Here is a 26,606-nt window from a genome sequence, read left to right on the forward strand (position 1 = left end):
GCAGTTGGAGGTTGCAGTATACGCAGAAGTTGGTAATGCTTTACTTGGACCTCCTGAAGGTCTTGTTGCTGTGCCAGGGCCACTCTCTTGAACAAATTTGAAACTTTTTAACATCACCCGGTGGTGGGGTTTCAGACATGACAGCATCGTCTGGGGATGATGAAGAGTTACGGAGTGGGGATCTATCTTCCCCTTCAGAAAGGGAGTCCTGTGTGTCCGAATGAGCTGGAGAAGGCGGCTCAGTAGCCGGAGCAGTGTTGGATGGTGAAGCAGGAGGAGGGCGAGACACTGTGGAAGAAGCACAATGGTGGACCTTCTTTGGCTGCAGTTCCCACGGCTACCATTGAGTGGCATATGGCAGTGGTGGGTAGGCATATTGCTGTGCATACCATGGTGGTGGAGGGTGGAATGCATATTGCACAGTGGTAGGTTGCCAGGATGATGGTCTAAGTGCCGGGCTGGAGTGTTGAGAAGAAAATCTGCTCCTAGACCCGGTTCCTGTTTCACTCGGTGAACGAGAAAGTGCAGGCGATCGTCAGGACCGTGCAGACTTAGTGGAAGAGGCCGGTGAGAGCGGTGCTACAGGAGTAAAACTCCGCGTTGGCGATCGGTGCCAACTATGGCCCTCCTTCGCTGTGGAGTGATGTGGCCTGGATGGTGCCAGCGGCGACCTCGGTGCCGCGGAGGTTGTAGGTGCCAGCGGCGAGTGCGGCAGGGTAGTTGGTTCAGGTGCCAATTGATCTGGTGGTGGAATGTCAGTGTGGCGTCTTTTCGGTGCCGGCCTCTAAGCCGTTTTACTATGGTGCCTTGGTGCCGTTCGATCTGCACTGTGGTTCATGGGCATTAACGGAGTATCTGGTGTTTCTGGTGCTGTAGTCTGCGGAGTCGTCACCGTTTGTTTTGGCTCCGAGTGGATTCTCTTATGAGTCAGCCCCGATTTGCACGCCATCACGCCCAAAGTTCCTGGTCTATCTCCAGTGCTGGCCTGTGCTGCTGTCAGTGCCGAGGGCAGCAAGGGAGTTGGGGAAAGGCTCGGTTTAGAGGTCGTATGGCCGGGAAGGGCAGAGGGATGATTCTTATCCATACTCTTATCTCGTGATGTCAGTTGTGGAGCCGCCGGAGAGACCTCAGTAGATGGTCACAGGGACTTCTTGTAGAGCAGCATTTTAAGTCTATTGGCTCTATCGCACCACACTCTCGCAGTGAGTTTCAGACAGTGGGAGCACTTTTGTGTCTGATGAGCCTCTCCCAAGCACTTGATACACTTTGCATGTCCATCAGAAATGGGCATTGCATTGCGGCATCTCTCACATCATTTGAAGCCCAGGGGAAAAGTGGCAAGCTGCAACGGAGAAATTTTTTTTTTTTCTGTTTTAATCAACTGAGTAAGGAGAAGGGTATTAAAGAACTTGGATTCTGAAGAAACTAGGGAATTAAACAGGGAATTTGTCTATTTTTTACAGAAAGAAGGAGAACTCAGAGGCTCCGTCGGCTGCCGAGGATGATAGAGAAGGAACTGAGAAGCCGCGCCGCTCAGGTGCCTCAGGATCCGAATGGCACTAGGGGGTGCTGGGGCGCCTGTGCGGCGTGGTAGAAACTGCTGGAAAAAGTCTCCAGTCACCGGTGCGAGGACGCACCAGCACCCAGAGTGAAGCACCCACGGGGACCACTAGAAGAAAAACACTTAATCAGGAAAAACAAATAGTAGCAATTGCCAGAGGAATGAAAAGTTATGTTATTCAAACTGTGTATACCCAACCCTCTGTCCTATGAGGAAAATGATTTACGTATGGGATTTAAAACATTTGTTTGAGCCTATGTGAAAGTTCTTTATTAGGATTATCTACAGACTTGAAATTTATGTAAGTATCTAAGGCTGAAACAGATATCTTGGACAAACATTTCAGAGGGTCTTCTAACTTGTCTATCTGTATGTCCATCTTCCTGTGAAGTCAAGTATTTCCATATAAAATGGGAGCCCTGGTTTGAAAATGTGGCCCACAACAGGTACTTAAAGAGTAGGTAAAAGAAACTTAAATCAGATGCACAAAAGAAGAATGAACAATCCTCTCAAAAACAGGTAATCCTGTAGCACCTAAGAGACTAACAGATTGATTAGATTAGATAAAATAGGACAGATTAGATTGATAGAGCGTGTTTTTGTGGGTAAAAGCCACTTCCTCAGATGAGCAGATATTTGTTAATTGCTAAGGTACAAGAGGACTACTTGTTTTTAAAGTTACAGATTAACACGGTTACCCCTCTGAGACTTTTAATCCTCTCAAAACCATCCCATCTGAGGCAAAGAATGACACTGTAATTTTCATTCACTCAGCAACAAAACACCCACCCGAAGGTCTACTGTTATAAGATGAGTTATGAACTCAACTTCTATTAATGTTCACAGGAAATATAGGTACAAGTCTCCAAATAGGAGAACACATTGGTACTTTGTATCCGAGGTTACAATAATGAATCTGAATTTTATGGGAAGAAAATGAAATCTTGCAGGACCAAAAGGATCAGATCAGTTGTAGTAAGTTGGCATAGCTTCACTAAAATAAATGGAGCTTCATTAACTTACACCAGAAAAGAATTAGGTCCCTTAACTTTAGAATTAATGCAAAATGCAATATACTGTATCTCATGTCATCTTGAAAATAAAGGATTTACATATTTTATAGACATCACTGTTCCTTTCTCTTAGTTTTCATAAAGAAACCTAAAATTCCTATCTTTAAAAATAGATATTCCAATACTACCTGTAGTAAGATGGGGGCCTGAAACAAAAGCCCATGTGGCACAGGCCTAGTTTGAGACCTAGCCAACAAGGGACAAAAACTTGGCTAATATAAAGCAAAGCTAAGCTGTGACCAAGAGGCAGGTCCCTGCTCACAGAACTTAGCATGAACAGGGCTGAGAGTGCAAAACACTAATTGGTAATAGGTCCAGGTGTAGAACAGTACAGGTCATAAATTGAAAGCACATTCCAAAAGGATGGTACCAGCAGCTCATTAAATAAGACCTTGGTTCCCACACTTCCCACAGATACCGGCCCAGGTTCAGAAAAAGGAGAGCATGAGGGATAGAGATGATCTAATCAAATCAAGAGGTGCAGGGTGATGGGTGGTATCTAAATAATGTTAGAGGGTGGTAACCTAACATCATCAGAGGGTGGCAACCTGACATGTCAGAAGTGATGTGTAACTTGTTTATACCAGTATATAGAGTGGTATCTTGGCAGGACAATCTTGGTCCAGCCAAGAGGGCAATGAGATCTCTCACTGATTGAACTGAATCCATTGTTACGGGGTACATATGCGTAGTGGTACGGTAGAGTCTACTGACCATGATTACTGTACTTTGCTTAACAATAAACCTGGCCAGGCATGTTTGATCCTTCTCTGGTTTGTGGTCTTCGGGGGCTCTCAGAATCTGCTGTGTTGACTAATTGCACAAGTCAACATGGAACACATGACTGAACACACCCCTCCACCCCCTTTTGGTTATCATCACTGACAGGCAGGAGACCTGTCAGGACACCAAGACAGAAAATCCTGACCTACTACACTACCTTGTTATACATCTTCACTGCCAAATACATTCATATTATCTACACTCAAATTATTTCTCTGGAGTTATCCTCTTGAGTGAGAACAGCCACAATATGAAACAACACTCAAAACTGCTCCTTTCATACTGGCACTGCACTCACTGGTGTGTGGCACTAAGACCTCTGAGGGTGTATCCTATGACTCTCTGTGCTGCAAGAAGCTCGTCTGCTCCATGAATACTTTCCCAGTAAATTATGAGAGCGTTCCAGTTTCCTTTGCATTAAAGACAAGCCCACAAATTAAAGAAAATTGAGACGTGGGATAAAGAAAAGTCCATATAACGTACTCTATGAGTTTCAAGTTGGGGTCCCAAAATTTTATCCTTAATCTCTGTGTCTCACTTTTCTAACTATAAAATACATACATTAATATCGCCTACTCATACAGGTGTGCTGGGAAAATTAATTCATTAAAATTTGTGAAACACTCAAACTACGAGGAAAGAACTGAAGAAATACTCAAGAGAAAATGAGTGATTTGGTATTCAGTGAGAAGCTGGATGGCATGCATTAAATAAGGCTTGAGGCAACAGACTGAAAAAAATTAAAGTATTGAATGAAGCAGGTGTGCTATGGAAAAATAGCATGCAACCCTGTAATTATAAGGCATATGCACAACAGCATCCAATTAATCTTCTATAGGCAGCCGGGATTCTGAATTTCTCTAATTTATGAGTGCTTGACTCGTCAGCTTCGAAAGTATTTTTCATTTTTTTAAAATGTAATATAGACAAGAGAGTGTGACACATGCAACACAAAGCAATAAAAACTGTAAGTATATAAAGATGCAGTTTCAAAGAAGCACAGTGTCCTAGTGGTTTTATAATTAATGACAGATTTGAACCTCCCAATTGTCCATTTGTAGGTACTGTTGGAATAGATTCAGTTTTAGATTAAGAGTTTGTCAGCAGTATAATGAAGTGCTAGTAAGGTACTAAGACCTAGCTGATTGTAACTTTCCTATACCTTCAAAAAAGGCAACAGTAGGTAATGTTCAAGGCCTAAAATATTTTTGCAGAGTGCAGAAGGCTTATATTGTCACCACTTGTACCCCCCCAAATCCTTGAGTTGTAAGACCATAAACAATTACCAAATAGTTTGAAATGATTCCTAAGAATAGCACCTAGAATCCTATTTCCTGGTCTACAATTCTGCAAATGTTCCAGATTCAAAGAGATATAAATTAGTGGAAGCTTACTGAACAGCTTACATGGTTTGAGGGTTCTAGATAACCAATCAAGTTTAATTCAAAGTTCTTCCTTCCAGATTTCAATCTTTCAACTTTCCAAACAGTCTTCCATGTAGCATTGACACAAATGTCAATCTTTAGCAAATATGGATTAATAATTTTGACCGGAGGGAGAATGCCAACTTCAGCATGCTAGCCTTCCTACACAGCTGCATTTTATAATTTATTTCATGACTGTCACATAAGAATCTTAGAATTTTGTATCAGTCCAAATGGGTTACCTATAGAAAGCTACAATTTTCTCAACCCCCCTTACAATTTTCTTCCTGTTTGTAAAATAAGCCATTTATTAGTAGAAAAGCTGCAACAAAGAGCTGTCACACATTTTTTCCTGAAGATGGCCACTCTTCTGGTTGTTCCTAATTCTTGTGGCAGGGAGTTCTGCAGCAGTGTCTTAGCTGCCCAGAAGATTCTATATTCAGTTCTTACGATCAACCTAGCCACTGAGAATTCTGTTTCTTAGGACTGCAGCTATCATGAAGGGACAAATGGCTACTGAGATATCCTGAGTCCAGTCTATTTGAAAGTTCTCAAAATAAAACAACAAGACTGCACACAATCCAATATGTAATGGCTAGCCAGGGCAATAGTTGGAGCAATATACTAACAGCACTTTTATGATTCAATATGTTTTATACCAATTAGTTTCATTAGTTTGTGGATTTATTCTCAATACAGTGCATTAATCATGTCTCATTATACATGGACAAGTGTGGTCTGATAGGAAAGACTATGCCACATCCTGTCATCTCACAGTTTTGTTTTGCCAATTTTTGTTGCTATTTGGGTACTCAGAAGAATAAAGAATACAGGTGGACCCACAGGCCATGTAGTATTTTAAGATAGTGAGGGCAAGTAGAAAGAAACATTTTAGACTACTCAAGAGCATCACTTCAGTCTTGCCTGGCCTTCATTTCAGCAAGGGGTCTTCATCCCAAAGATTATATCAATCAGGCACTATAACATCTGGAGAACAGTGTTGACATCTGACACTTAGAATACCCACTGACTTATTTTCAACAATGACCTAGCTTCTGGCTGGTGACATCATTAAATGGCTAGGCACATTGTGCATATGCCAATGAATGTCATGAGCCACTCTATTCTACAAGTTTCTAGCCTCTGTCAAACATTGGCGTAAGTGTCCAATATTCAATGACTAGCTAGGTCTGAGAATGAGTGGTGTGCAAAGAAGAAGAGCAGGGGTCTCTGGACAATCCAACCCTGAGCATATAAATTTTACGTTTTGAATTTGCAATTTTACAATTTCTCATTACACAAACTTTATAATTAAAGAGTATATTTCTCTAACCTGAAAATATTTTAATTGCTTGACTTGCGAGAATTGGCATAAATGTTCCTGGAAGCGAAGCCTTGAAAATTTGTTTCACTTTTTTCTAAATTCCTTCAAAGAATTTAGTACTCACAAAAAGGAATAATTAAGAAACAGACAAAATACAGGCATGCTCCGTGCAAGCTTCTTGTGTAAGATAATTCTTGCAATTTATTTCAAAACACATTAGAGGTTGAACTTCTCTGGTCCAAGAATCTCTGGCCCAGAAAATCCATCATCTGGCAGGACCACAGATGTTGCTGGACTAGAGAGCCCCGGGGCAGGCCTCAGAATCTCAGGTCAGGGAAGCATGGCAATCTGCTGACACACTGGGACAGCCCAGAGTCAGTCAGCAGAGGGGCTGACCTTCCCTGACCCATCAAACTCCCTTCTTTGGGACTGGTTAGATCCCCAGGGTGCGAGACAAGAAAGGTCCAACCTCTACCTGCAATACTCCCATCATTTCAATCTTGCACCTATACTGAACAGACTGGCAATAGGACAGAAGTTTTCTGGTACTTTTGTAACAAAGCGTTCAGATGGAGGAGACAAGTCTCTTCTAGTTCAGACCCAAAATAAACTGAAGTTATATCTTAAGTAATCCACTTGATCTAGCCATGGAGAAACTTAATTCAGTCACTACCCCTAAATTTGTGAAAAAAACTGCTGTAAGGACATTCTCTCCTCTGAACACTATGGTAAAGATTATTTATTCCCTCAAAGAAGGAATTGTAGCACTGATCTCTAAAATTCTTAATTTCAATAATGAAAAAGGGAAGCAGGGAAGGGAGATTCTGGTCCTACAGACATCTGTAAGTCAAACACAGCTTCTCACTTTTGACTAGATCATCAGACACTGTGCAGACACAGCTATAGTTTTCTTCATCATCATCTCTAGGTATAGCAAGCCCCAGCACCTGGCTTATTTGGCCAACTTTTATAATATTGTCATCTATTAATGTTCCCTGCCACAGCAGGAGGTAGATAGCAATCCCTACAGATGCATCTTCACAGCACCCTAAACACAAAATATATATTTTAAAATAGCTTATTTTGAAGTTTGGTGTATCTACACAGCGCCAAATTTCAAAATAACGTGCTATTTCGAGACATCCCTTAACTCGCATGGAACGAGGGTTACCAAGATGCTGAAATAGTGCGCCCATTTTTTAAAAATATTTTGAAATAATGGGTGGCTTGTTAAGATGCAGGGTAGCTATTCTGGGGTACCTCCAATTAAACATGACAGTTAAACTTGGGAGTACCATCCCTCCAAGCCCCTGTAAACCCTCAGGCTGACCTTGCATATCAAAAGTAGCGTGCTCACAACAAACAGAAACTGATTATATTTGGCTAATTGAGGGGAAAAAATTAACTCAATAAGGCTACAGTTAGTTATGCTTATGAGATTCAGCACTTTTTCTGCATTTAAAGTAAATAAAAGAACACAATGTAAGACACATATGGGCCCAGTGTAATTTGCTGCATCTCATTTTATCCCTCTCAACCAACTGACATTTTTTTGAGTTTGTTCTGATTAAGAATTTGGGAAATCCACTTCCCCTGGTTTGTGAATAATTTAATAGTACTAAGTCAAATCATAATGTTTGAGAACTGAATTGTTTTTCTAACAACTTCTTATGATTATGCATTATTCCCTTAAAGTATTTCCTGACTACTGAACAGCTTGGTTGAAAAACTAAAGTTGCACAAAGTTATCTGAACATAATAAATCCCTGAGTCATGGGTTTTGCATATGTAGATTTGAATCTACATACAGACTCTGAAAGGCACTCAAAGATAATACTGAAATGAACAATCCTATTAGTCAAGAGTCTCTCTAATATGTGATTACTAACAGCTGTTTGCAATCTCATTATGCATGGAAAAATGTATACCCTCCCAATTATTTAAAAAAAAAAAAATCAGAAAAGAAAAAAACCCTGAATACCAAACTGCTTCACAAGAGAAAAATTGCATCAGACTTTTTTGGCACCTCTGCTATTTTCAGATATGCCATGGATTTTCAAGAATACTCAACAATTTAATACCCAAATATTGCACAACTCAAGACTGACTTCATCAAGGGGTTATGGAGACATTTGTTCTCCCCAAGATTTCAGATGGAATTAACAGAGCTATATGTCCAGTTGCACAAGCACTGAATTTACATGAGACGCACACAAATGCTGGTGTGATAAAGTAGACATATTACTCCTTCCAAAGTACACAAAGAGCAATTCAGCTTTGAAACACAAAAAGCACAAGTTACTTTTTTAAAGGTCAGAGTATCCATGATGTAACTAATAAGTGAAATATACAGAATAAAAGTGGAATGCAGATCTGCATGTAAATGTCTTTGTTCATATTTGGCTAGTGACCGCGTCACCCTCTTCCCTAAGTTTTAATCAAGTGCCTTGTAGCCAACGAGCTACTTTTGTACTTCTTTAATGAAGCATTACACCACGAAAGCATCAGAAGAAACCCAATAATGGGCTGTTTGTTCATACACTAAAACTATGCAAACAAAATGTTGTATAACCTAACTGTTCATAGATTGTTCTTATGAAAAGTTTCATGGCCTGAGATATTCCCTCTAGCTGTGATGCAATTTGAAGTTTTGTTTTGTGCTATATTGTTGTTTATTTTTGAGTTAGTCTCTGAGAAGGGGGAAAACATCTTTTAGTTCTTTAATCCAACTTACTGGACTCTGCAGTATCTGAGTGACCCTCTTCCTCTGCTCCATCATGTTGAAGTCTTGTCTCAGATCAGGAGACATGTTTCTTTCACGGATGTACTCGGGGTCATTTTCATTGATGCGGTCAAAATACCTCTCTTTGTGAGGCATGCTAGGAGGTGGAGGGGTGGTGATCACCCCCTGACTGGCATCGGCACTCATGCTTCAATACTGCAGGTTACGCTCTTTACCTGGAACAGTAAGAGGGAAAAAGAATTAATGACATTTAAAAACAACTTATCAAATAATCCTTACAAATCTGGACAAAATACAATCCTCTCTCCTCCCCAGCAGGAATGACAATTGCTTAAAATGCAGTAACTTTAAAATCAGCAATTAGATGTTCAGGTGTAGGAGGAACTGTGTACCAAAAAATTTCACACACAAAACAGATATTACACAACACAGCCATTTATGTACTTATTTAAAAGCCCTCCATGATGACTTTATCATCTGTTCTTATTCAAATTTTTATGGAAGTACCTGCCATTTTAACAAAGAAGTGTTAATGTTTAGAATGTACATAAAGCACTTTATGACAGACTTTCCCTCAATATTTTATCAAAATCTATTCACTCTAGCCACCTCACCATCATTATGTATAATTTCACTTTCTGACAAACTGAACTTCTGTTAAATCCTATTGCAATGCTGGGCTCTTTGCATACTACACAACTACGCGCTCATAGCTCACTGCCTAACTGTAACTAAGAAAGTCAAGACATTACTGACTTACAGCATTTCTAAGCCTCTAACTTCAGAGGGAAGATTAAGCTCTGGTGGCATTACAGATTGCCAATAGATCTCAAAAGCTCTCCAGATGGTGCCTCAGTCCTAAAAAGACTATAATAAAAAAAACTATTAAGAAACTGGGGGGAGGGAGGAGTTCAAGTTTCTCAAAATTGCAGCTTTAATATTCTCTGAAAATAAATACATGGGTATACTGTTATATAGATATTTTCTTGTCCAAAGTTGAAATTCAATAAACAGTACTGGAAAAAAAATCTCAAAATAAGATTAAATTATAAAATCGGATTTAAAAAGCCTTATAAGAGTATCTGAAAATGTTGTAGAACTGGTTTTAAGCAGAAATCTGAATCACCACATAAAGAACCAGGTCCAGACACATACGGTCAGGAATCTTACTCGTCCAGCTGGAGAGGACTTAGTGATTTTACTCAGATTTGAGTTATTTCTGAAGAAATTAACTCTAGCTTTCATGACTGAGATTACTGGAATAGAGGGATGTTGGGACTTGTGATAGTTGCAAAGACACAAACTGGCTTACAATGAACGAGGCATTCATTGGATAGCAGCTTCCTTGACTTCTTGTTCAGGAAAAGACACTAACGTTTCTAAAACTCCTCATGTATGACTATATTTGTACTAGATAAATAGAGGATTAAAAATTACACAGAAGGCTCCCTCTCAAAATACAGCTTTAATCCTTCCTCAGCACAAAGTTAACCACAGCAGATTTATATCAGACATTTTTTGATGGGAGGGACCCTGTGACAAAATGGAGTTTTTAGTTCCCTTGTGATTTCTCCTGTCCCGTGGTAACTTTGTGCATGTACCTCAGTTTCCCAGGACTTTGCACCAATACCTAGATTGTGATGGGAATTTCTGTGTGATAGCTTTCACACCTACACAATGGCTGATGCTTTCTGTAACCTGAGCCTGGGAGGGGTGTGTGATCAGGTGACCTTTTGCCCGGGAAGCAGGACAAAGGCCAGAGGCAGGGCTGGCTGCATAACTGGGATAGGCTGCTGAGTGTGGTTTAGTCTTGCTGGCTTGGGGTACATGGAGAATAGTCAGGGCCTTTGGCTCTGAGCCACTCTCCCCAAGACAGATTGTCCTGGCTGCTTCTGGTTACTGTGCTGACAAGTCTGTTCTACACTGTGTCCCTGTTGACTAATAAACCTTCTGTTCTATTTGCTGGCTGAGTGTCACAGACTGCGGATGGGAGCGGGGAGGGGGAGAAGAGGGTGCAGGGCCCAGTGACACCTCACACCTCAGTGACAGGGCCATTCAAAAAATCTGGTAAGTGGTCAAGGATTACACTCTTCCATGATATTAATGGAGGAGCTGTCGGAACTGGGATGGAGGTTGGGAGCAGAAGTGGGATAGGGGATTCAAGTGTAGGACAGGGTGCACGGTCTGGGAGGGAGTTTGGGTGAAGGAGGAGGTTATGACCTGGGGCAAGGGACTGGAGTGCAGCAGGGGCATGGATACAGGTTCAGGACAGGATTCTGACCTGGAGGAGGGGTTTAGGAGCGGGTTGTGACCCAGGGCAGGAGTGGGTGCCGGGATTTGGGTTGTGACCTGGGGCAGGAGACTGGGGTGCAGAGTCTGGGTACAAGAGCAGAAGTGCAGAAGATCTGGGTTACATGGGGTCTGGTTACAGGAGGGTGGGGCAGAGGATTGTTGGAAGGAAGGGACTGAGGTGCCAGAGGCAGGCTGTGGCTAGGAGCTGCTTGGCAAGGCAACTCTCAGCCTGTAGGTCAGCAGGTCCCTCAGGTTGGCTCCCTGCTTTCCACATCCCCACTCCCTGCACCGAGTGGCCAATTGCAGGAAAGTTGGGGGCGGGGAAGGAAATTTGCATTAAGCCTGCCTTGCAAATAGGTAACTCCCATTGGCTAGTTTCCCAAGCCACTAAATCCAGCCCTTGGGCCATATTTTGCCCACCCCTACTCTCTACACACACTCTGGAACAAATCCTCAGTTGAGGATCTGCTTGCTTCCTTGTATTTTTTTTTTTAAACTACACATCCAAGATTGCTGAACTCATCCTTTGGCCAACCAAACAGCCTCAGAGACCACCTCCAGAACTACTTTGTAAATTAACTCACAATAGCCTATCTTGAAAGAATGGCAAACTAAGTCTTGCTTTGTGCTTTTTTTTCTTCCCATGAACTGCACTATCCACAAAAATTGGATTTCCTATTATGCTCCTGAACCCTGGTAATCAAGTAGCAAATTGTTATTCTGTTGCTAATCCACTTGGCTGGCTCAGAAAAAACTAGAATACGCATACATCATACTTTAACATTTAAAAAAAAAAAAACAAGATAATTATTTCTAGTCTGTTACTTTAGAATATGTTCTTGTGGTTACAGTAAGATCTACTCATGTATAAAAAGAAAAGAATCAAATGTGTGACAGTCAATATCTTGATTTCCCAATTGATATTTTCAAATTCTAGGAAATTTTTTCTTTCCTCTCTCTCCTCTCCGCTGCCTCGTCAATAACAGTGTAATATTTAAACCTTGCAACTCCAACTATACATATAAACTATCCGTGTACAATGCCTGAAGCCATATCATTTCAAGCCACAACTTGTATGGGAGATGTCAAACACAGGTAGTTGCATGACAAATCATTTGTGTTTTAGTAGTTGTCGCTTTTCCTCCTGAATCACTAAGAGTATGTCTACCCTACCCCCCTAGTTCGAACTAGGTGGGGGGGGTTAATGTAGTCATACCGAGTTGCAAATGAAGCCCGGGATTTGAATTTCCCGGGCTTCATTTGCATGAAGCCGGCCGGCGCCATTTTTAAATGCCAGCTAGTTTGGACTGCGTGCCGCACGGCTACACGCGGCACAAACTAGCTAGTTCGAATTAGGCTTCCTAATCCGAACTAGCTGTACGCCTCGTGGAACTCCTATAGATATCGACCACCACATGGCAATTTTCACAGAGTAAGTATGTTAATCTGATGATTTTACAATTTACCCAACTAGATATTTGGATAAGTTACTAGAGACCTGCAAATCTGTGGCTATCTGCTTTATATCCACAGTATAGTGGGATGGAGACCTCCCCCACTACCGGAAGGGAGAAAATACCCCTCCAGAAGCCTTTTTGGGCACAGCCTAGCCCCGCCCCATCACCTGACCGGAAGCCAAGGGGCGGGGCTAGGACTATAAAAAGCCTGGCTGAGCGCTCAGTCAGGGCCCAGACTCTGGAGGAGACAGAGGCCTGCACTAAGCTCCCTGACCTGGAGACCGAAACTTGGCTGGGGCCGCCCACAGCCGCCTTCCACGTGGCCAGCGAAGACGGCCCTGCTTGGGCTGCTGAGTCCTGGCCAAGCCGGCCAGCAGAGCTACCCTATGACCCAGAGGAGCCCGGGGCTCTGCTGGTACCTGGTAAACTTGAGGACCTGCCTGAGACGAAGGTCCTGCTTAAGCCCCGAGGCCTGTGGACACCCAGAGACCCTGAGGTCCTGCCCAAGCTAGAGGATCTACAGCCTGCGCCCCCCTTGCCACCCACTAACCGGGTGGCAGTCTCCCCCTCGCCACTGCTGCAGGTGCACTACCTGCCCACCTCCTGAACTAGGAGCGTCTACAAACCTGTGTGTTTGTTTGCGGCCATGCTTAATGAGTTTGCTGCCCCGCCCTGTTGGAGGGCCTGGGCTTGCACCTTGTGTTTTGTTGCCCCGCCCTGCTCGAGGGCCCAGGCTTACCTACAGTGCTTTGGTGCCGGCCGCGAGTCAGGCTGGACCTTTTAAAGGGGCAGGACTAGAACTGTTGCCCTGCCCAGAAACGTGAACTGATAGACTTGCATATATGGTGAACTTCTTCCCCTGCGGCCCAGACCTGAAGCAAGGCCAGGCACGCCAACTATTGCCTCTCACCCCGACCTGAAGCAAGGCCGGTCATAGACTCGCTGACTTGGACTATTTTAAGGCACAGTAGTGCAGTGGGGCGGACTAGCTGCCCACTGCACCAGAGGCGGAGGAATCTCCTCCCGAAGACCTACCGACCTACAACCAACCAGCCCCCAGAAGGGGGGCAGCGTAGAGGCTGTTGTGGGCACTGCCGGAGGGCAGTGTCCCGAAAAGGATCCCGCAACCTGCCATCTGAGCTAATTCCCAGGACCGACGGCTGGTGGCGCTAAGTGTACCCTGCTACACACAGGCATCTACTGATGTGAGCGGGGCTCATTTTTGCTGATACAGATAAAAATTTTAAATCTAGAACCCTGCTAATTTGTAGATAATCTGCTTTATGGCCTCAGCTCCTTTTTGCAGCTACAGATGCAGATGTTGTATCCACAGGGATCTATAAATTACATTGTTTGCATTTTACACTGCACAGTATAACTGACTTCATACCTTGTCCTAAACTTGTGTGAAGTTGCTTTGCACACAAACATCTCCCGCATTCCTCCCACAGATCTGGGTATCTTCCAGTAGTGAAAGAAAAGGCTCCCATATAATCCAGTTACTTTATATTTATAACACACTAGTCAAACAGTTCCTCTCTTCACATCTTGCATAAAAAAGTGCAGAGAGATCAGAGCCCCAATACCCTAGTGGCAGAGAGGCCAGATCTGTGAGCGGGGCCAGGGCGAAGCCTTCAACAGTTCCTGCACCAGCCCCTGACAGCTCGCAGTAGCAGGACTGTGGCCAGGATTAAGGCTGGTAGCAGCCCCCAGCAGCCTGCAGCAATGGGACAGGAGCTGGAGCCGGCAGCAGCCCGAGCAGCCTGCAGCAGTGTGAGGCCAGGGTCTGACCCCGACATTCCAGGATACAGTCCGGCCAGGGAACCAGTTAAGGCATTTGAGCTGGCAGTGCTGCAGGTCAGTGGGCTGAGGGGCCGGTGGTAGGGGACGGCTCCTGGCCTGGCAAATTCCCTGGTTCAGGACCAGTAAAGGTTCTAAGGGTGCTGGACCAGGGAGGTCCAATATGTACAACAAGGGTGGGGAACCTAAGGCCCAGGGGGCTCAATGCGGCCCCCGGCTTGCCTGGATCCAGCCCCTGAGGCTCTGGACTCCCCCTCAGCATTAGGAAGCCTGTATTGGCACTTCAGCCCCTTCATTGTCCTCCCCATGGGGCTAGAGAACACAAAATCTACTAGCCTGGGCCCACATAGTCTCTGGTGTGCTAGGGGAATGTAAGGAGTGTCTCTCCTCCACAGCTGGGGGCCACGTCAGTGAGGGTTTTTTGTTTTGTTTTTCACTTGAGGAGCCAGACTGATTTTTGGTGGGTCAGTGGCCCCCAACCCAAAAAAGATTCTTCAACCCTGCTGGACATGAATCGCTGAGCAAGTTGCATGAGGGGACCTCTCTCTCTTTGAACTTATTTAAGGGCCCTTACCCCAAATAGCAGCAAGGTCCCCATCTCAGTTGCTGTACTGCTATCAGTTCTTGGCCCCTCCACTGGCAGTCAGGAAGTAAGAGAGTTAAGTTACCTTTCAGAACAGTTACAAAAGTAAGTAACAGTCTTTTCTTCTTTGAGCAATTCCTCATGTGCATTGCAATACGTGATTTGCCAGCAGTAAATGGTTTGGGCCTATGTAAAACACAAGAGCACACCAAAAGTCCAAGGAGTGCAGCACCGATTCTATCGGAAGTGTGGGGTATTGGGTAGAAGACAGGCAAAAATGTAGTTCGGTTGACATGAAAACAGGAGATCACTGTAGAGAGAAAAGCCAGGTGAGGATGAAGCTATACTTTATCCTTATAGAAGACAGTAAAGGGGGGTTCTGAGGTGGGGACTCAGAGCTCAGAAATCCTCCTGGAGGAGGTTATAGTCAGAAGGATACCTTCTATGATAGGTAAATTGGTGGGCAGGTGGCCAAAGGTGCACAGGGAGGGCCCGTCAGCTTGGAGAGTACAAGGGTCAGATCCCAGTGGGGAAATAGCTCCCTGACCTAGGGATACAACCTACCACACCATTTGATAAAATGGATAGCCACAGGGTCCATAAATACCTATCTACTTTGACTCCCTGCATGGAAAGCAGAAATTGCTGCCAGATGCACCCTTATGGAGAAGGATGCTAGCCCCTCCTATTTAAAGCCCATGAGGTAGTCCAAGATGACAGTGACAGGAGACCCCATAGCCCTCGTCTTCTTTTGCTGGCACCACAAGGGAAAATGTATCCATTTGTCCAACTAGTGGTTCTGATGGATGGCTTCCTACTTCTCAGGAGGATCTTCCACACCAGACTGAAGCAGGCCAACTCCATGGGATTCAACTGCGGAGGCACTCTAGGTTGGAGTGATGGAGCCTGTGGTGGTCCCGAGTAATTAGATACCCGCACAGGGTAAGGGTTATGGGAGTAGCAGGGTGAACCAGTGATGTCTGCACCACACTGGAGCTATAAGGATGACCAAGGCCCTGTCCTCCTTGATTTTGAGGAGGACCTAGCACATGAGTGAAAACGGGGAAAAGGTGTCACACTGCCGGTTCGACCACAATAGGTGAAAGGCATTGGACAGGGAACCAAGACTGCTGCCCAAGAAGGAGCAGAACAGGGGACACTTGCAGTCGGCCCTTGTCACAAACAGGTCCACTAAGGAAACCCTCATCTTTGGAAAATGAGGAACAGAATGTCTGGCTGGGAGACTACTCATGGTTGATGAATGAGCGACTGAGCCATTTGTCGGCTTGTTGCAAATTCCTGGGAGGAATGAGGCTTGTAGAGTAATGTCATTGGCAATATAGAAGTCCCAAAATATCAGGTCTTCCTGTCATAGGGAAGAGGAGGGAGCCCCACTCTACTTGTTCACATAAAACATTGCCTTGGAGTTGTCTCTGAACACTTCTATGCACATGCCCTGCAGATCATCCCAAAAGACCTGGCAAGCCAGGTGAATGGCCCTCAGTTCTCTTACATTTATATGAAGGCCCAGCTTAGCTTGGAACCATAAGCCCTGAGACCATCACCAAGGTCCAGGAGGGTTCTGGTCTCCAGAAGGTTACTCTCTGGCACACTGACACTGAAGTCACTCAGTTTTCAGGACCAAAGGGGCAGGACCACACCTTATCCAGGGGTCCTTGCATGGTTTGTACATCCACACCAGCCATGTCCAAAGATGAAGGCAGGCGTGCTGTTCTATGTATGTGCAGGCTACCATGTGCCCCAGTACCTGCAAGCACGTCCTGACTGTTGTCATAAACTGCTGTAGGCTGAGGATGAGGGCACTGAGGGTCTGGAAGCGTGTGCCTAGAATTGATGCTCTGGCTGTTGTGGAGGCCAACGTGGCCCGCATGAATTCTACTGTGTGGGAACCAGACTGGATTTGAGAATGTTAACGCTAAGGCTGAGCCTCTGGAGCATGTTGCAAGCTAGTGTGACCTGTGCCAGAGCCTGTTTGAGAACTGGCTTTCATGAGCCAATCGTCCAGATAGGGGAACACCTGGAGGCTGTACTTGCACAGGAACTCCACCACCACTGCCATGCATTTTGTAAAGACTTTGCAAGCAGTGAAGAGGCCAAAGGGTAGCACCCAGAACTGAAAATGCTGGTCCTGGACCACAAACCTTAGGAATCTTCTGTGGGCAGGGATAATGTATATATGGTAATACGTGTCCTTCTTGTCATGGGTGACGTACAAGTCCCCTGGATCTAGGGATGGAATGATGGTGGCCAGGATTACCATGCAGAAAAGAGATTTCTTGATATATACGTTAAGATTCTGCAGGATCCAATATAGGTCTGAGGCCTCCTTTGGCCTCTGGGATAAGGAAGTAAGTAATGGGAGTAGAATCCCCCGTCCCTGAACTCCTGTGGAACCTCCTCTCACCCCAAAATCTAGGAGCGATTGAACCCTATGGGCGAGTAAAATGGTGCTCATTCTTTTGGGGGGACAAAGTATTGTCACTTAACACCCTTGGCTGTGGGTGGCATGGAGGCTGGCTTCTGTCACAGCACCTTGACAGTATTACTGATGGATGTGAGGGGCAGCACCACCCCAAAAGATCCCTCTGCTATGATCCGAATCCTTCTCCATCTCATCTGCCTGTAGCTGTAGGTTCTGTGCCATGCTGCGCAGTAGGACCTGTTGGGCCCTAAGATCCATGACTGGGAGAGAGATGGAGGCCATCCCTTCCATCGCCTCATCCGGGGATGTGGAGGAGTATGCACGACCTTCTTTGGCTTGACATAAGTCTGGCTAAGAAGTCCGAGCCCTGTTAAAGTCTGTTGCTGGCAAGCATGCAGGTGGGCCTCAGGCTAAAACAAGTATGTGGAAATGCAACTTCTTGCCCTCGGTTATTGGGTAAGGCCTGACCATAAATCACTACCAAAATGCTGAAAATGATAAGTGTGATCATGAACAACAAGCATGGCTAAAATCTCCAGCTTGCAGGAATAGAGGGCGACATGATGGACATGCCTTGTATTTCTCAAAAGTGCTAGCTGCAATAAAAGTAAATAATTTATGAGAATGGCTTAGATTAGTGTCTGAATAAATAAAGTAAAAGGGCCAGCGTATGAGGGATTGATAGAATAGGGAAGTACATATGGCTAGGACAATATGTGGCAATGAAGGGTGCAGGCAACCAAGTCTTTCTTTGCTATAAAATGAACTTTTATGAACATCTGTTTGAGAGGCAGGGAACAGGTTAGACCCACAGACCCTGCTCATTGTAACTAGAAGACAAGACTGGCCACACAGCGCAAGACATCTTGACATGTGGGAACCAAAGAGACCACGAATCTTCTGTCCAGAGCACTAGGGGGCAACTGGTGAAGTGAATTACGTTTAATATTGTAATAACTAGCTTGCAGTAGGAATTATGGTAGAAGAGTATTTTATCTTGTGCTGTATTCATAGTTATTGCATTGATCTGTACTATAATAATGCTTATATTACTTTCAAAATATATGGGATTGTGTTAACTACTTAACGCGTGAAATAAATAAGGAAGTGGGTTTAGTTTCTCTCTCTCATGTTCTGATTTCCCTTGCATCTAAAAATACACTGAACCATACGACAGAGAGAAGGAAGATGCCACTGAGCCTAGAGCCTCTGGTCCACCACCTGGGAGAGGGGAGGGGCCCAGCTGAGGACACTGCCCTATCTGTTCCACTGCCAGGACCGACAGCACCGGAGAGCGTTCCATCTCTCCAGAGAGAGTCTGTACTGCTGTAGCAGGAGGGCCTCTGGACACAGACGTCGATGCCAGACCTTGACTCTGATGATAGGCCTATGGAGTCCAAAAGGGCCAGTTTACTGGAGCTTGCCATTGGGGAGGATTGCTGTGCTGGAGCCTCCTGGTGCTGACAGTGTCAGAAAAGGTGCTGGCAACCTGACCAGCACCGCCTGCAATATGATGGCAACAACTTTTCTCCAAACTCTGGCGAATATTTGGGGAGTCTCAGGGGTTGCTGAACCCAGCTGTACCAGAAAGTGATATCGAGGAGACACTGAGTATTTAGAAAATGTTGTCAGTTTGCTCCCGTATTGTTGGGGCAGTGCTGCTACCAGCACCAGCATTGTCGGTGCCTGGTCGAGGCTGGCAGTCTTGGTGCTGCTATCAATGCCATAGTGGCCAGTGTCGTACCCAATCATGCAACATGCATATTAGTGAACATTGCATCTGATCGTGCCACCAGCACTTGCAGCACTGCCAAGGATCCTGATTCCAGAGGCATCTGCACAGAATAAAAAGTGCCCACCATCGGTGGCGCCACATACAATGCATGCATATTTGGTACCGCATCCTGTGATATGACTCTGGAGTGTTCCATCGGTGGCGATGAATGGGCCATCATCTTGAAGAGGTCCCTGGCAGCCTCAAAGCTGTCCAGCATTGACAGAAGATCAATGTTTTCTTCCAACCCGTCTCCACCTGGGGAAATTATGACCACTGGGCTCGACGGCCTTGCCAGGGCCAATGGTGGCACCGTCACATGTGGGTGCCCCTACACTGAGGCCTTTATACAGTGCACTTTAAACTGAAAGTATGGCCATGGCATGAGTGCTAAGAGAGCTCTCGCAGTGCTCTGTGTAAAACACCTTCAAAAATGGAATAGCTAACAGTGTTGGGAGTGCGGTACCCAGAGCTGTAGCCTGGTTCACACTGGCATTTTATACTGCTGTAACTTGCTGTGTTCAAGGGGTGTTTTTTCACAACCCTGGCCCCAAAAGTTAGCACGCTGTAAAATACCAGTGTACTTAGTGTAGCCAGCTCACCAACCCGTCTTGCAGAGGTTACTGCAGTGAGAAAGATAACTTTCATTGTGAGAGTGCGCAAGTCGCATGTGGCCAAGGGCTCAAAGGGTTTTTGAGTTAACGTATTAAGAACTAGCTCTAGGTCCCATGGTTGCGCTGGCTGTGTTCGGTGTGGAAAAAGATTAGCTAAGCCTTTCATGAAGCGCCGCATCGTCAGGTGAGAGAAAACGGAGTAACCATCCACAGTGTGGTGTAATGCAGTGATTGCGGCGACATGCACTCTAATAGAGGCGCAGCTGAGAGAAGAGCTCTTGAGGTGCACGAGGTATAGTCCAGGATACGGTGGATGGGAATGGAGTAGGGATCCAGGAATGCCGACGCACACCATGCAGAAAACCGTGCCCATTTGTGAAGGTAGGTGGATCTCGTGGATAATTTTCTGCTATGTAAAAGAATGTGTTTGACCTCTTGCGAGCAGATCATTTCTGTTTGTTGCAACCAACTAGGAACCATGCTGTCAGTGCCAGAAGATCGATCTGGGGATGGAACAGGCGCTGACTGTTCTGGACAAGAAGGTTGTGCATCTTGGGAAGAGGGAATGGACGATGTGCTGACATATGATGGAGGTAAGGAAACCACGTTTGTCTTGGCCAAAAAGGAGCTATCAGGATTACAGTGGCTTTGTCCATTAGTATCTTTTCTAGTACTCTGGGAATTAGAGGTGTGGGAGGGAACGCATACAGCAGTTGACTCCAATCGTATAGGAAGGCGTCTCCCTTGGAGTTCCGACCTATTCCTGCCCTTGAATAGTAGCGGGGGCATTTGGCGTTCATGCGGGTCGCAAATAGGTCCACTGTTGGAAATCCCCAGGAGTGGAATATGGTTAAGAGGACTTCCGGGTGAAGCGCCCATTCGTGCTTCAGGGAAAAATGTCTGCTCAGTGCATCGGCTAGAGAGTTCTGCTGACCGGGTAAGTATTCTGCAATTAGTGAGATTTTGTGGTGGATGCGCCAATTCTATAAGGCAATGGCCTCGGCGCAAAGTGACCGGGATCGGGTCCCGCCCTGCCTGTTTATATAGTATACCGTCGTCATGTTGTCGGTAAGAATTTGGATAGTTTGGGCACAAATCTTTGGGAGAAAGTGACGATAGGCATTGCGCACCGCTCGTAGTTCTAGGAGATTGATATGCATCATCGACTCCGTCGGGGACCAAAGCCCTTGTACCTGATTGTGTTCCATGTGTGCGCCCCAGCCTATTAAGGATGCGTCGGTGGTCAGTTGTATTGTCGGTTGTTGACGATGAAATGGCACACCCGACATCAGATTTTTGGGGACTGTCCACCAAGTTAAAGAATTTGTGACATGCACGGGGACTGATACTCGTTTGTGGACATCTTGAACATTTGGAGTGTAAACCGTAGCTATCCAGTGCTGAAGGCAACGGAAGTGTAGCCTTGCATGCTCGACGACGTATGTCGTGGCTGCCATGTGTCCCATAAGCCGGAGACATTGTAGGACCGAGGGTCTGGGACTGGTGGTGATGGCCTGTATAAGGTCTTGCATTGCTTGAAATCTGGTTATTGGCAATAGAGCACGAGCAGTGGTTGAATCGAGTTGTGCGTCTATGAATTGTATCGATTGGTGTGGCGTCATGGCCGACTTTGGAATGTTGATGATCAGGCCCAAGGTTTCGAAAACTGTTTTTGTGAGGCGTGTCACGCGCAGAGCCTCCGCCGCTGAAGGCGCTCTGATTAGGCAGTCATCTAGGTAGGGGAATATTACTACACCTAAACGTCGGAGGTACGCTGTTACTACTGCCAGCGTCTTGGAGAAAACCCTGGGAGCCGACGAGAGACCGAAGAGCAGGACCCTGTATTGGAAATGGCCTGCTCCTAATTGAAAACGTACAAATCGTCTGTGAGCCAGGTGTAACGCTACTTGAAAGTAGGTGTCCTGTAAATCCAGGAACATGAACCAATCTCCACTGTGAAGGGCTGGAATGATAGTGGCTAGGGTAACCATTCTGAAGCGGTGCCTCCGCAGATACCGATTTAATCCTCTGAGGTCGAGAATCAGTCTCCATCTCCCTGATTTTTTCCTCTATTAGGAAATATCGGGAATAGAACCCCCGTCCCCGGAACTGTTTTGGTACTATTTCTATTGCTCCGATGGCGAGGAGGCAATCGACCTCTTGTTGTAAGAGAGGCTCGTGAGATGGGTCCCTGAAAAGGGATGGGGTGGGGGGATTGGGTGGAGGTAGATTGGTGAATGAAATGGTATGTCCTAGAGTGATTGTTTGCAACACCCATCTGTCGGTGGTGATGTGAGACCATCGGTGTTCGAAAGATCTCAGGCAGTGATGGAATAATGCCTGTGGAAGTTTGGGATGGGTGTTCAGCAGAATGGTGCACAGTCCCTCGATTGGGATGTCAAACTTGTTGCTTGGCATTTAGACGGCCAGATGTTTTTGGCTGAGGTCTTCTCTTCTGCTGGCGCTGCCAGTTGCGTTGCTGGTCCTGCTGCCTGTATTGGGATGGCTAGAAGGCGAATGATCTCTTTCTCTGATAGGGAGTATACTTTTTCCGACGGAAGGGAGGGGTATACATGCCCAGAGTCTTGAGTGTGGTTCTAGAGTCTTTACCAGAATGGAGCACCTGATCAGTTTTGTCAGAGAAGAGATTCTGTCTGTCAAAGGGTAGGCCCTGGACTTTGGCAAGAAGGTCTTTAGAAACTGCCGCCTGGTGTAGTAACGAGGCCCTGCGCATGACCACGGATGTAGCTGTGGTACACGCTGCGGTGTCAGCCATGTCCAGAGCTATGTGGAGAGCTGTTCTGGAAGCCGTATAGCCCTCTTGGACCACCCCTTTAAGGACCTCCCTTTTGCCCTCAGGTAGATGTTCCAGTAGGGGCACTAGTTTGGCATAGTTATCAAAGCTATGATTAGCTAATAGTGCCGCATAATTTGCCATCCAGAGTGTAAGGGTAGCAGACTAGTAGACCTTTCGTCCGAAGAGGTCTAGCTGTTTCATGTCCCTGTCCGGGACACTCTGTCTTTGCTGCGGGCCCTTCGTTCTTTGTTGGGCCGCATCAGCAACCAGAGAATTCGGTTGAGGATGAGAGAAGAGAAACTCCATCCCTTTTGCCGGAACGTAATATTTTTTGTCTGCTTTTTTGTTGGTGGCCGGTGCAGAAGCCGGCAACTGCCATATGTCATCAACAATCTCCAGAATGGCATAATCCAATGGGAGAGCCACCTTCACCTGCTGTGAAGGATGAAGGTTCCTAAGCAAGTAGTGGGATTTCTGCTGAACTTCCGCAATCTGTACTTTTTGTGATACCTCCACTCTTCTGAAAAGGTCTTGAAACTGTCGGAGGTCATCCGACGGAGATGTGTCTTCCTGAAATACAGCATCATCAGGCGAGGAAGAGGATTGGTCGATAGGAGATTGATGTTGAGACTCATCCTCAGTGGTATGTTGTAGGAGCACCTGAGGCTCGGGTGGCTGGGGGGGGGGCGGGATACCTGATGGAGTTGGTGGTCTGGCTGTTGCTGGTAAGGATTGACACTCCCTGCTGGGTGGTGTGTGTGACCGATGAGGAGAGTAGGACACCAAGGAATGTCGAGAATTAGAGTAGTGCCTAAAATAACGGTGTTCCGGTGACCTATGATCTGGAATAGTAATGGGTTCTGTGAGAGGCATAATACCCATAGCGCCCGGAGCGTGATGGAGACCGGGGAGATCAAGATCATTCTCTGGATCTCGGGGTCGGTGGAGGTGACTGGTGATAACGGCATCTTGGCGAGACATGTGGAGAGTGGTAAACCCTCTGCGAGTGTCTCATAGATTGGGGAGAGAGTCCTGATGAAGGGGAAGGCGGTTCAGGTGAAAATTGGATGTTTTCTGGAGAGAGAGAAGGTGTAATGATTCTCCTCGATGTTCGGTGCGTGGATAAAGCAGTTCGCCCCGCAGAAGGTCGTGCAGGTTGCACATTTCCTTCAATCGGTGTCGACGGTGGCATGTCAGGAGGCGGAGAACATTGTGGGAGAACAGACTCCCGAGCCGGAGTGAGTTCCCGCACCGAAGAGTCGCTCGGTGCCGGCGAATTACTCAGTGCCGGCGAAGGGTGTGCTGCCCGAGCATCTGATGGTGCCAGGGGGCGACACGGTGCCAGCGACACGTTCGGTACTGGAGGTTCTTTCGGTGCCGAGATGGAAGTCGGTGCCGTAGGAGTGGTCGGGGTCGCTTGTGGTGCCGCAGTTGTGAGTGGTGCGGAGGGTGTTCTCGGTGCCGCACGTGACTTCGGTGCCGGGAACGGCTTCGGTGTCAACAATGACTTAGGCGCCCGAATAGTCATGGGCTGTGGCGCTGAGATACTGCGGCCGAGCTTCGCCTTAGAAGGGCCATGCACGCCCGAGGTACCAGGTTTGTCCCCCACGCTAACACGCGTCGGGGGAAGGGAACGAGAAGGCGATGGTCTTTTCTTCGCCTTCTTTGGGGACGGCTCGGCTGAGGGAGCAGGAAGGGATCCGGGAGTTGCTCCATCTTGTGGCTGTAATGCCCTATCAAAGAGGAGCATTTTGAGCCTCATGTCCCTGTCCTTCCTCGCTCTCGCAGTGAGGGCACTTCTGGGGTATGTGCCCCTCACCCAAACAGCGGATGCAGAGAGCGTGACCGTCGGAGGCAGGCATTGCTTCACGGCATGAGCTGCACTTTTTAAAACTGGGAGAAACCGGCATGGTCGCTTCTGCCTTCTTCTGACGGGAGTCAAGAAGAAAACTATTTACAGTAGAAAACTATTTACAGGTAGCTTCTGAGAAAAATAATTTTTTTTTAACTAAATGACTATGACTAATGTAACTGGAAAGAACTAACTATGAACTAATCTTTCTCTCTCTCAGCCTGACAGAGTCTGAGTAGAAACCAGTATTCTGTCCGCGGCCGAGGACGGTCAGGAGGAACTGGCGGGAGTCGGACCGCGCGAACACAAACGGCGCGAAAGAGCACGAGCCGCGCTTTGCGCATGCGCAGTCCAGCGGACTACGGCTACGAAAATTCTCTGATCTGCGGCGCCGGGACGAGCCCGACACCTATAGTGGAGCACCAACGGGACACTACTTGAAGAAGAACTCAAAGTTTTCATGGATGCAAATAACACTTTTACACATCAAATTATTGTATTATATTCAAACAAGATCTGAAAAAATTATAATAAAATATACCTAAATATAATCTATAGTAATAAATAAAGTTATTCACCTGGTGCAGTAACATCTGTTCTTCGAGATGTGTGTCCCCGTGGGTGCTCCACTGAAGGGGTCAGGCTGGTCCCGGCACCACAGGTCAGAGATTTTTCATCAGCAGTAGCCCCGCTGGATCGTGCATGCACGCTTGTTGCCTCGTGCCATTCACACCCTATTGCGGAGCACGGTCCGGACCCGCCAGTTCCTCCTAAGCCGGGAACATCTGAAAAACAAAGACACTAGCTCCGAAGCAAGGAGGAGGGCGGGTCGTGGGGCACCCACGGGGACACACATCTCGAAGAACAGACGTTACTGCACCAGGTGAGTAACTCTTTCTTCTTAGTTGAGTAGCATTTCCGTGGGTGCTCCACTGAAGGTGAGTACATAGCAGTGATCCCATACTATTGATGTGCTTCGGACTCAGTCTCTGTGCTGTAGACAGGACTGCCTGGGCCACTGCAGAATCATATCTCAGAATATTTGCAAGCGAAGGTCAGAGTAGAGGACCAGGTTGCTGCACGACATATGTCTTGTAGTGGTACGCCCTTAAGAAAGGCTGTGGAGGTTGCCATCCCTCTCGCGGAATGGGCCCTCGGCCTGTGCGGTAACGGGCTATTGCGCAAGGAGTAATATCTCATGACTCAAGACAGATAAGGTTGGAAATGTGCTGTGCAGAGAGCTGTTGGCCTTTTGACCGTTCCGCTATAGATAGCAGAAGGCGCTGCAATTTTCGGAAGACGCATGTTATTTCGAGGTAAAATGCAAGCTCTCTTCTGATGTCCAGTGTATGTAAGCGCATCTCTTCCATGGTGGAATGTGGTTTCGGATAGAAGGTGAGTTGCATGGCAGGCTTCGGGCCGTGGAAAGAAACACCCGTTAGCATATTTCTGGGATTGTGCCACCACACTAATAAGTCCCTGACATGTTTTGGGATGGAGACCGTCTTGTGCGTCCTCTGGACACCTGGCACAAACAGTGAGTACCCAATGTTGAAGGCACCGTAGATGGAGTCTTATGTGGAGCACAACGTAAGTGGTGGAAACCATGTGCCCCATTAATTGCAGGCAGGCAAGTATAGGGTCTGGGAAGCAACCGATAAGGTGTGGGCCAGGTCTTGGATGGTATGAAACCTATTCAGGGGTAAATATGCTTTTGCAGTTATTGAATCCAGCCTTGCCCCAATGAATTCCAGAGATTGGCATAGCGTTAGGGAAGATTTTGAGAGACTGATTATGAGCCCGAGGGCTTCAAATACTGCCCTTGTCGTGTTGACCGCTGATGTAGCCTTCTCTAAGATAGGAGCCTTTATTAGACAATCATCTAAATAGGGGAAGATCATGATGTCAAGACATCGAAGGTAGGCAGCAATGACCGCCAGGGTCTTGGAAAACACTCTCGGGGCCGCTGAGAGCCTGGAAGGTAACACTCTGTACTGGTAGTGTTCCGTGTCCACGACGAATTGGAAGAACCGCCTGTAGGCCGGGTGTATCGTTACATGAAAGAAGGTGTCCTGCAAGTCGAGGG

General features: G+C 46.3%; 1 protein-coding gene across 23 annotated transcripts in view; it reads right to left on the reverse strand.

Moving 5' to 3' along the window:
- ADD3 (adducin 3) overlaps positions 1–26,606 on the reverse strand; it is a 181,277-nt gene that overhangs the window by 35,503 nt on the left and 119,168 nt on the right. For 13 of the 23 annotated variants that reach the window (XM_006135013.4, XM_075935501.1, XM_006135017.4 and 10 more), the window contains one exon: positions 8,900–9,123. The exons of 6 other annotated variants lie outside the window; for them this stretch is intronic. In XM_006135013.4, the coding sequence (XP_006135075.1) occupies positions 8,900–9,094 (195 nt within the window). In that variant the 5' untranslated portion in view covers positions 9,095–9,123. Of the gene's footprint in view, positions 1–8,899; positions 9,124–9,668; positions 9,776–26,606 lie in introns of all 23 variants that reach the window. 4 more of the 23 variants (XM_075935497.1, XM_075935495.1, XM_075935496.1 and 1 more) reach the window with 1 other exon arrangement.

Source organism: Pelodiscus sinensis, chromosome 8 (genome assembly GCF_049634645.1).
Source record: "Pelodiscus sinensis isolate JC-2024 chromosome 8, ASM4963464v1, whole genome shotgun sequence".
Classification (NCBI taxonomy): Eukaryota; Metazoa; Chordata; order Testudines; family Trionychidae; genus Pelodiscus; species Pelodiscus sinensis.